Genomic DNA, 12059 nt, shown 5'->3' with positions numbered 1-12059 from the left:
AATATTCATTCTCTCATAATGGCTTTTGGAAGAAAATTTTGGTTGTTTGACTTTAAGATTTAAGGAGAAATAAGTGTTAAGATTTGAAATCCCTAGATCTAAAATCTCTTCACTGGTAACAGCTGTGATCTTCTAAACAATTTAGAAAATTATGCTTTGGTAATTTGTTTGGATGCTATCTAGTTCACATGAGTTTGAGATATTAATGAAGGCAGTGAAGTACTCATTCATATATAATCGAAATTAGACTTCAATGATGGTATAGCCTGGTTAATTACTAATTAGTATCTTGATTTAAAACCCACATCCGTAACTTTCCTTGGAAGATCTAAAAACCTTTTTTCTTGCGGTCTGAAATTGTAAGATAAATTCATCTATAATTGAAATTGGACTCCAATTAGCTAGCTTCCTTAAGGGTGACTTAGGTGTCGAAAAGCACCCTAAGTATCTTGATTTAAACCATGTCCCATAGTTTTCTTTAGAAAAATGTAATTACAACTTGTTTCCTTGCACTGTATTGATATTGGCCATTTTAGGATTTAAGGGAGGCCTTATACTCCGTAAGAAGTGATTATGTATACACATAGAGTCATTCTCTCATACAAGTGTCCCTTTTTTTTTTTTATGCGGACACGCTGTTAAATCTTTTAGTTTAATAAAGTGTCCGTATTAAAAAAAAAATGAGGGCACGTGCACCTAAAAGTGATTTTATAGACACACACACACACATATATATGTATAGAGAGCGAGAAAAGTCTAGTAACCTAATTTCATTTATGATAACATTTTTAACAACTCGCTCTCATTGTGTATGATTAAATAGATTCTACATGAGAGTGTCCATCAAAACTTGCCTTTAATACTAACATTGGGATCATTTTTCTTTTACGTCCACAAGAGCACTCATTAAAATTTGTTTTTCACAGGTCTTTATTTTCCTCCTTGGTATATTTTTAAGAATTTACTCTTTTAACTCTGTTCTAATCTTCTATTGTTTAAGAAATCTCAATTTTAGGTTTTTTTTTTCCTTTCATTCTTTTCAAGGTCTCTCTGTGTCATAGCTTAAAGAATCCAAAAAATTCCAATGAAAGCTTTTCTTCTTCTCTTTCTTTTATAGCCCCATGATACATTAGTTGCATCATTTCACATTCTAAAAAAAAAAAAGCACTTACTGTCTGTTTCTAGTTCCGGCTTTGGAAGCCTCACTACAATTTGTATGCATTTCTTTAGTGAAAGCAAGCAGGCCAGCTTAGTCCACTTTTTGTTTTCCTTTGATATTATAACTCATTAAATGAAGTTCTCTTCTTTCCTATTTTCATGTTAAGTCAATAACAAGCAGAAAAAGTAAAGAAACTGGGACAAGATCTTCTTGTTTCATTGGTGCATGAAGAGCAAATGGATTTTGTCATAATATTGCCTTTTCTATCCATACCCGTATTTGATTGGCTTTTGAGTCCCACTAGTTATTGTCCCTTTTGTTTACTATTTAGATTCGTAATAACCAAATCATTGATGGAGATGCTTGGAAAATGATCGTCTAAAATCCTAATTACGGTAGTGTTACAATATTTTTAATTACGGAAAATAATGATAATGTCATCATCTTGATAACATTTAATGTTAATGAAATGACCCCCCCGAACTCCAGGGTGAGTCTATCTAACCTCATCCAAACTAAATTGATAATAATCTAATTAGTAAGGATTTTGCCGAAAATTTGGCAGAATCTCTTTTATAAATATCACACTCCCAATAAGAAAATATGTAAAACAAACACTTTCAAAATAATTCACTATACAACAAACTCCAATGTTCAACATCATCAACCAAAACGTTGAGTTTTACTCAAGATAACTCCAGAGTCTCAAAAGATAATATTATAACTAATGTTAATATCTCAGTTTATTCTTAATCACAAAAAAATAATATAACAAAATTATATAATCCCAAAAGAACGAGATAATCAGAATGTCCTAACAAAAATCATCTATATCTTCTAACACCATCACATGCCAAGACTCAAAATATATTTACAGTCGTTGGGTCGGTTTAGTGTACCTGCAACCTCCTGGTGGGGGGAAAAATATAATAAAAATGGGGTGAATATAAAACTCAGTAAGATCAGTGAGTGGATAATAATTTTTGAAAATTAATTCTTACTTTAAAAGAAATAATCATATCATTTCCAAACACAATTTCATCAAACCATATGCGAGAAACCAATAATAAATCATTTAACATTTAAATCAAATTACTAACCATGAAAAGCATATATAATATCGTACCAAATAACCATAGAAATCATGTCACAATATCATATAGAATACACAAATCTGAAAATCATCACCAAACAATTACCCAATGAATAATCTCGTCGTATCCGGACCTCAACGGACAGACAATGACGTACCATCTGGGTACCGTCGCGCCCCAGAACTGCACGGATATATAGGGAAATATCATCTCATATCTCATCATATCTGTGCATGCATAATCTAGTACCTAAAGGACAAAAGTGCTTAAGCACACGGCTCAAAGCCTCTGTGTGTACTTAGATGGGCCCCAAAGATCTGTATCTCATCTGTATCATATGTATCATTGGTATCTCAATACTTGTCTATATCTCATATCTGTATCTCTATAATCATCCTACTACATGCATATGCCCCGAAAAGGTAGAAGCGCCTAAACACACGGCCCAAAGCCTCTATGTGTGTTCAGATGGGCCCCAAAGACCTCTTATCTCATCTGTATCACTGTATCTGGAGAGACAGATACTGTCCAATGCTTTAAAAAAACAATCTCTATACTCATATTCATGTACATTCTAATCATACATTTCTTTTCATTATCAAATCTAAATTCACTTTTCTCATCTTTAAAGTACTATCATATTTTATTCAAAGTCGATACGGAAATCAATTAACCAAACATTTTAATATAATATCAATACGTATATAAAATACATTGCTACAATTCACCACTGGTTGGGGATTGAAGAGGGAGTCGTAGGGAACAAAACTGAGGTGGTGGCGTGGTCAAATTCCGGTAGAATCAACGGTGGTGGTGATGGGTTTTGGTTGCGGTTTCCCAAACATGAAACGGTGGCCATCCTATCAGTTTTCAGCGGCAATGATGGCTGGGGTATGACCAGCGTCTCACGGGTTTCCGATTGATACCTTGGTTGCTCGGATTGGTGGCCGGAATCGCGAGATATGGCTGGGTCACGTTCGCGGGTCAGGTCGAGTTTTTGGGTTGGTTTTGGTAGCTTCTTTCTCACTCTCTCACACGTGTATATGTTTCCCCTGTTTCCAGCTTATTCTTTTACTTGTATTTTAACTTTTAACGGCCTCATCATTTCTTCTTTTTTTTCCACATATGTTACAGTTAATAATTAATTAACATTCAATATCGCTAGCATGGTATCGCACCTTATATGTACTACTAAAAGTACAATTATTTTTTTCCTTTTAGTTTATAGAATTAATAGTTAGATATTTATTAGAATGGCATGGATAGCCTATTAATTATATAAGGATTAGCCATTTATATAACTAGTAACAGTTCAAAATCCCCCATAGGAGCAGTAATAATGTTATTGAGATAAAACCACATCATGAATTCATTTTATTTATTTTTTCAAGTTTTATTAAAGGGGAAGGAGCATAGTCCAAACATTATTTTAACTCCTATCTTTTTTTGGAGTTCAACTCGAATGACTGATTAAACAAACAAACGGAAAGTCATTCAACTGCACTTTTTAAGGTAAATTATAAATAATGTCATCCTAATGTTAAAATAGGTAATGAAACTTTAGAGGTCAAGAATATTGCTGGTCTTTAGTCACTGCTTTGGTGAAAAACAATTTTCTTTTTAAACAATTTTGTTTCAACAATTTCAACTTTTTGATAATTAAACGAATGTCATAAATGGATATTTGCTCGTGATGAAAGTTAGACTCTTGCAAGTACATAATTTCATGGTAGCTAAAAATTTTTTAGAAAAAAAATTAAAAAATTTATCCGAAGTTGTCCACTCCAATTCCCCGGAAAAAGAAAAGGCTGTGGCGACTTTCCTATCTGTATCTAGGGTTTTAGATCATTTGACAAAATACACAGCAGTTGCAATACATTAATAATCATATTAATAATTACAGCATGCTGCATGCAGTGATCTGAAATCTGGCCTGATGGATTCTTTCCTTTTATAATCATTTACAAATTCTCAATTTTCTTTGGCTTTTGTTTCTACTTTTAGCTTTAAAAATTTTCCCATATCTTTTTCTTCATTGAAGCAATCAGAATCATATCTTTCACTTCAGTTTTTTCAGTACTTTTGACTCTAAAAGCACCGAAAATTTTCAATCTTGTATTGGCTTCTTTCTCAGTTTGCATTAACATTTTCATGCTATTAAAATGATGGACTTGTTTGAAGAAATTTAAAATACTATTAGGTCTTGCTATTTCTGCATGCATGGTGAATAGAAACCTAAAACGTGAAAGAGATTTTTACTCTTCAATGTGATGGGGATATAAAGTGCTAGCTTCTTCACTTCAAAGTTCAAATTATAAGGATTGGGCACATATAATTTCATTTATGATTAGGGTTCATGATACTAGGAACTATAGGGAGTGGCTGTCATATGAGGCTGTTGACATAAGTAACTTGATATTATTAGATTTGTAATTTAATATGTTAGATTAAAGAAACCTTACACATTAAACTTAAAATTGAAATATTAGGCGTAGAACTTGAAATGTTAACTTGATAGGTATATCAAGAAGCACCTATTAGTTTAGTAGTTCTCATCTCAATATTCAATTGGCTTGTGGGGTTAAAATTCTCTCAAATTTGCGAGTAAATAAATGCCACTTTGGACTTGGAATTAATGAACTAACTAGATGTAGAGAGTAGCTAGGTTTAGTAAACTTATTCCAATGTCCTCATTGAGAATAAAGAATTAAAAATAAAATTAAATATTTTTATTACGTCTTATTTAGTATGTCTTTCTTTCTCTGTCTTTTTTTATTTATGCATGTAGCTGAAGGCTGAAGGATCATGAAAATTAATGAGATAGCATAAATGATATTTAATAAAAAAACAAAATTGTTTGTTAAACTTCAGCTTCCTCTTTTCTTAATCTTTTTTTTTAAAAAAGAAATATTACAACAATTATGCTAAATAATTAGAAATTTATGTGTTATGCACGTAGCAGCATAAGGTCAACAATTGATAGGTACAAGAAGGTATGTTCAAATAATTCAAATTCCGGCATTGTTACTGAGATCAATGCTCAGGTGAGTAATTCATTAATTTAAGCTATAAATTCAGGCTTCGCTAGGAATATATTTTATTATGAAAAGGTGAAAAAAAAACTAATTATCATTTGTTAGCGCGTAGCTAGCATTGAAATATAAAGTTCCCAATAAAAATTTAATTTCTCCCATCACATGTGATCCCCCAGAAACAGTACTATCAGCAGGAGTCAGCAAAGCTGAGGCAGCAAATTCAAATGTTGCAGAATTCTAACAGGTATTTGCAATTATTTCATGAACAATCATTTTCATATTAAGCGTAGTTAATTAATTAAGCCAAAATATACAATTTCAATTGAATTTTCAATTGGTTACCTCACTCTTAACTCTTCATAGAATTTGATGGGTGATTCTCTGAGTTCTTTAACTGTAAAAGAGCTTAATTGCATTATGCACGCATGAAATCGACAAAAAAAAAAAAAAAATTGAATTTGAGCAATACACCATTGTTTTGTAATAATACATTGCATAAACTTTATAGATATACGTTCAGTATATGTAATTTATGTCATTTTGAAAATAATTTGTTTCTTTGTCTGTTTCCTGTTTTATTCAACAGCATGAAATGCTGCTAGCTGAAATTGAGTTCTTGCAGAAAAGGGTAATAATTAAAATTTATTAAATCCTGTTTAGCCTTTTTCTTCCATGCTTTTATGAAACTCTTTAACATTTTCATTTTCATAGGAGATTGAGCTGGAAAATGAAAGCGTGTGTCTCCGATCAAAGGTATATATGCAAATCAGTCCTTTGTATGTATAATGCATTTGTTCTCACCCTCTTCCAAAATTTCAGAACGTTATTTCTAAAACTCAGATAGCAGAAATGGAGAGGTTTCAGCAAGCAAACTTGGTGACTGGTCAAGAGCTGAATGCAGTCCATGCATTAGCTTCTCGGAATTTCTTCGGCCCTGCTATCATCGAGGGTGGTGGCACTGCTTACTCTCACCCGGACAAGAAGATACTCCATCTCGGGTAAGTAATTCTCCCATCACATTTCATTTCTACGTGCATGTGCTGCCCGTGCATCAATGTTTTCAATGTTTTCTCTCGTTTGCAGGTAAGCTAGATACTGGAGATCAAGTTGTGGCATCTCAATAAGAGATCTACGATCAAACTATCATTATCTACTGAATGTGTGTGCTACTTGATACTATTTTTGAAACCAGCAATATATGAAACTGGATGAGTTTATGTGTAACCTAATTACTTACGCTGAATTATCACTGGCTTCCTCTCTTTAGGATACCAGTTACTATGCAGAAACTTAATACGTTTTATAACTGATGCTGTATGATGTTGGAGGATTTGCTCTATCTATAAGGTATAAATAAAGATTATGTCATATATGTATAAATGAATATTGTACCTGATAAGCTTGGTGTGAATCAAACAAGGGTCATACGTTTGGTGGTTTATTGAGAGTCTCTTGGATATTAGTCTGTTTGAATTTTTGGGAAAGTCATGGTTGTTAGAAGGGCATATCTTGGGTTGTATCTGTTACAAATGTGGTATAGCGTTCGTTAAGAGCTCAATGAGGAGAAAAAGAGTCAGATCTCTTTGGATCCACCGTGTAAGAAAAGATTCTAGACGGCTCCATAAAAGAAACTTCATTTGATGCCAATACAGTTTTTCCATATAATACTATCTTAAGACCGTACTCGAGACTGGACAGTGAACATTTACATAATACATGATATAACCTTCTTGACTGTAGCAAAACACCGAGAATAAATGTGGTATGAAGTTCAAATATTATCTGAAAAGGAAGAGGAGACAGAAAAAATATACTTTAGGCGATTTTCACGCCAATGGCACAGAGAGCCTGCAGGTGACTAGGTCAAAGAATGGGACACGGTGGTTGTGGAACTCGGTTACGGTTCTCCTCAGTCTCCCTCTGAGCTCTTTCTAAGTTTCTCTCTAAGCTTAAAAATTTCTTCATTTGAGCTAATTGTGCAGCCCCTTCTGCCTTTAATCGAGCAAGATGCTCCTCAGCCAATTGCTGTTCGAGCCTAGTTGTTGTCTCTTTGAGCTTAGACTCAACCTATCAAAAAGCATCAATATCAGCCAGAAAACATGCCACTAAGCCCTGGAGTAGCAGCATAATACAAAAAAGGATTGGGTAGTGGTAATATAAAACTCCAACTTAAGAGAAGAAAATTCTTAAGTGTTAATTTAGTTTAATCCAATTGCAAAGGGAGTTGCTAAGTTCACGCTTTATAGGCATTTTTTAACTTCACAGTTTTAGAAATGATTACCAGATCTGAGAAATGAACACATATGCATGTCATATTTTGATGTCAAAATAAGGAGCATAAAAAATACCATCTCAGGAGCTCGTTTGAGTTGATCTTCAATGATTTTTGCATCTGCTCCTTCAGCTCTGAAATTTCTCGTTTTGAATATCCCTTGAGAGAATCAACCTCAACTTGTTGATCACATAGTTTAGCAGCCCCTTCCTGAGTAGAAAAAAAGAGAAAAAGAAAAAGAGACATTGTCTTGACATATTCAGAAAGAAGCAGCACAGAAATCTATCACGATAGTAATGAAGTTACCTTCAACCCAGCAAAGATTTCGTCTGTATATGGCTGCCCACCATTCTGCACGATCACAGAGTTAACCACAGAAAGAAGCTTCCCAACTTGCTCAGTTCTTGTGGCCGCATCCTTAGTTTTGTTAGCCCCTTCCGTAAGCATTGATAAACCAATCAAACACTTCTAGTCTCTAAAAGTTTGAAGATATTCAGCTGACAAAATTTGTTTTTATTGTGATCATTGGTAGTTAATATCATGCATCCCCAAAAACTGTTTAAGGGCAAGCAATAATCAAATTTTAATAATTAATTCCATTCTCCTTATGGTTTGACCACTTACAATAACCTTTTACGTCCATCAAATTTAAAGATCTTAAAAGGTGATCAGCATTCCATATAACAAAAATAATAATAATAATAATCTGCATATATTCCAGTGAAAAGCTTTGACCCAATCAAAATTGGAAACTACAAAGCAGTAGGCAAATTCTTACATTATATGTAGAACAAAGCATGAAAGACTGTACTATTATCATAAACAAACTCAAGTGAGCAAACCTCCAAACTGCCAAAAGATATTATCACATTTTCTGTGGCATCTACATAATTGACCTAATTTTGCGGCATTATAATTAAAAAATTTTGATTCCTTCAACCTACAAAAATTAGTACAATAAGTAAAACAAAGTTCCCTTTAACTGTAAAATAACTGGATTTTGTTAATTGCAAAGCTACAACTTGAAGGGGTCTTTATTTTCATTTTTGTTATTTTTCTTCCTACTCCTTATAGGTTAAATCCAGTATGCAGTAAAATAGAGGAACTTGATATAAATCTTTCTCAACTTAAAAAGTTTTAGGAACTAAATTCATCAAGTAAATTCTGAAAATAAGAGATTTCCATGTTGAAAATGAAAAAAGATCGCACATTGAAATTTTAGACACCAATTCTGAGGCTTAGACTTGATATTTTATTCAAACAACGCCTAATAAAATGGAGCTGTATAGCAAGTCATATCCTCCTTGGCACACTTTTAAAATCTTAAAAGTAGGATAATTTTAAGCATATAAATCAAAGAGGTGCATATTTTAAGAAACAAACAAACGAACCCGCATTAATAGAATAAGAACCAAGATTAAATAGTAGATGAAATAAAAAAATACAAATAAGAAAAGCATAAATGTTTAGCAAATGAATGAATGACATCTCATTCAAAGACATTAAAATATAAATAAAATTAAGTAATGCCAGCAGAGAAAATTACCAACCAATCACCTCTCCAGCCAATCCCGCTTGGCAAAAGAAAACCATTCAGGAAATGAATCACTATTGAAAATGGAACTTTAAGATGGCTGGACTACTAGAAACCTATCTAGTATTTTCAGCATGCATATATTTATATTAAACCTCCAATAGTCCAACCGTGAAGGAGTCTAAAACTTCACAAAAGAACCAACCAAAGACAACTTGATCAAAATGACTAATGAAATTATCAAACACTATTGCCGTTCAGAAACAAACCTTTAAAGGCTTTGGACACTCACGACCCAAATAATCTTCTAACGTTTCGTCATTATCTTCAAGTTCATCCCCTCCAGTGAAAACAACAATCATATAGTAAAAAAAAATTTTCCCCAACAAGGACTGCATGGATCCCATCCTTGGCCATACCCAGACAGTTGACAATTTCCTTGCCGACAAACTCAGAGCCAGCCAAAGAATCAAAAAGTCCTGCTAATAGCATCAATCTACTTACCACCACAACATCAACAAGCAAGGAATGGAATATCTAGGCACCACCATTAGTAAATTACCAGGGGTATCAATGACATTAACAACTTGGCCATCTTTGAGCTTGGTTCTCTGCATTTCACAAGTTTTAGTAACCCCGACGAGCCAGGCCTCGAGTTCTCGACTTGAAGGCTCTTCTTCCGAGAATACTATTGGCCGTCGCACTTTTGCCATTGCCAGTACGGCCAACTAAAACCAAAGTGCGCTCTACATTAGATGCAGAAGTAGGCTTCGAATCGACATCAATCACTCTTCCTCCCATCATAAAAGAAATTTCAATTTACCTGCAATGCATTTACAATATCAAACCTCTTCACATTGAATTCAGTTTTTACCATTAAACAATAAGAAACAAAATTTAGTTACCATACCCTTACAATTGCACTCCATTAAAACCTATATTTGTTATTACTTTAAATATTATCCAACCGAACATGGATAAATTCATAAAAAAATATTAAAAATAAAAATCATTCAGACCCCGACAGTATAGTTAAATGCATGAAAGTATCATTTTTTTAAATAGTTATGACAAAATATTTAAAAACAATAAACAAAATAATGTGGCTATTGAGATTTGAACCAAGACTTTAAAACTATCAAATAACACTATTGTCATTGAACTATAGTTCTTTTGTTACATGAAAAATGTGTTCAAATTTTTTATCTAATTCTTTTAGAACAAACTTAGTGAACATTTGAAAGATAAAATGTGTCCGCCCATGATTATGCATTACATCCCATAAAATTTACAAAACGAGATAAAGAAAATAGAGTCTATAATCGAAAAAAAACTAAAATTGAGATTGAGAGGAAAAGACGCACTACAAGAAAATTGTAAATAGATGACAGACAACTTATGACAGATTCTGAATATATCACAAAATTATAATAGATTTGTGACATAATTTTCAATCTATCATAAATTAATGATGGTCTTGTGATAGAAATATTTTCTATCATAAATTTATGATAGCTTTATGATAGGATTATCATTTATCACGAACTTATGATAGAATCGTGATAGAAATTTAATCTATCAAGAAATTGTGATAGAAAAATTACTTTGACCATATTTGACCCAAATTTTATATATTATTTTATTTAAAAAAACAACAGGCACGTTTTAAAAATTAAAAAGAAAGAAAATGCTAGCAAAATTGTACCGTTTTGGTGCTTTAAAATTTCTTTCTTCCTTTTTTTTCCCCTAAGTGTTAAACATTCACACACTTAGAAAATAAAACACGACTTCTCTCGTCACTCTCTCATTTTTTTCGTTCTTTTGTTTTCTTTCATTCTCGAGAAACCTTAACGAAATTTTCTCGGGAACCAAACAATTTACAAATCCTTCGACAAACAGTTTAAAAATCCTTCGATTCTGAAGGAAAATGCAGCACAAGAGTTTGAAGCAGCATCAGCAATAGCAACAAGCACTGGTGCAGCCAGCGCTTCTTTAACAACAGTCTCTCTACCATCCCGGCTTCTTAGCCACTACTCAGGTCCAATTTCTTGTTCGCATGCTGTTTCTCGTCGCTTATGTGAATCCATTATGCCGTGATTTCGATTGTATTTTCATCATTTCAAGCTTTGATTTGTTCGCGCTATTTAGGGTTAGCTTGTGTGATTTCGATGTTCTTGTTTGTTTTGGTTTTTAATTTTCAAGCTTTGCTAGAGTTAGGTTTTGATGATTCTTGTTTGGTAAAAATTGTTTAAATTTCTGGGTGTAAAGGGTGCACACAGATTGTCTAAACTTCATGTTTTCTTTGCATTTATAATATCTTGCTGTAAAATTGAAGGATGTAAAGGGTGCTGAGAATTTACACTCTGTTCAAAACAGAGACCGTTGTGTGCAATGGTTAATGAGTTCATTCTCTTTCTTCTTTCTTTATTGACTTTTTATATTCTACGGTTAATCTTCTCACAGCTTCTTTTGTTGAATGAGCAAGCACCCAGCACCCAATACCAAACACCAAACCAAACGGAACCTTAAAAAAAGAAAAAAAAATTGAATTCTTTCTTTTTCACATTTTGTTGTTGGTTTAGTCGGTTTCAGAACCCCATTAAACTCCACAATAATCTCACCAGTTTTGAACCTAACTTACTGTACATGTGCAAATTCTTTTGCATCATGTTTATCCTGTAAGTCTTTTCACATGGGTTTCTTTCTTTCATTTCTTTTTTCTTTTTCTTGCTTATTGTTTTTACGAGTACATTTGGTTGGTGGGAAAGTGAGGGAAATGAGTAATGGCCTAATGAGCATTTTCAGTTTATGAAAATTTGAGTTTTCTTAGCAGCCAGACGCAGTTCTATAGTATTTATGACATTTTTGATGTTTTGGAAGAGAAAACTTCTCTGAGACTTATCAAATAGCTCGATATAAGGTCGATTTCTGGATCATTTTTTGTTTTTGGTTTGGTATCAGTTAG

At 33.0% G+C, this 12059-nt stretch overlaps 1 protein-coding gene and 1 pseudogene across 2 annotated transcripts in view; one reads left to right on the top strand and one right to left on the bottom strand.

Moving 5' to 3' along the window:
• The window catches only part of LOC102620453 (agamous-like MADS-box protein AGL11), an 86675-nt gene extending 80019 nt beyond the window's left edge, over window positions 1–6656 (top strand). The window contains exons 8-9 of one of the 2 annotated variants that reach the window (XM_052436951.1): window positions 6129–6286; window positions 6372–6656. In XM_052436951.1, the coding sequence (XP_052292911.1) occupies window positions 6129–6286; window positions 6372–6375 (162 nt within the window). In that variant the 3' untranslated portion in view covers window positions 6376–6656. The remainder of the gene's footprint in view (window positions 1–6128; window positions 6287–6371) is intronic. The other variant, XM_052436950.1, reaches the window with a different exon arrangement.
• Window positions 6657–7151: 495 nt separating this feature from the next.
• Window positions 7152–9895, bottom strand: LOC112498126 (immune-associated nucleotide-binding protein 9-like; annotated as a pseudogene).
• Between the last annotated feature and the right edge of the window lie 2164 nt (window positions 9896–12059).

This window comes from Citrus sinensis, chromosome 3 (genome assembly GCF_022201045.2).
Source record: "Citrus sinensis cultivar Valencia sweet orange chromosome 3, DVS_A1.0, whole genome shotgun sequence".
Taxonomy (NCBI): domain Eukaryota; kingdom Viridiplantae; phylum Streptophyta; class Magnoliopsida; order Sapindales; family Rutaceae; genus Citrus; species Citrus sinensis.
This window is presented reverse-complemented; position numbering and strand designations above follow the sequence as displayed.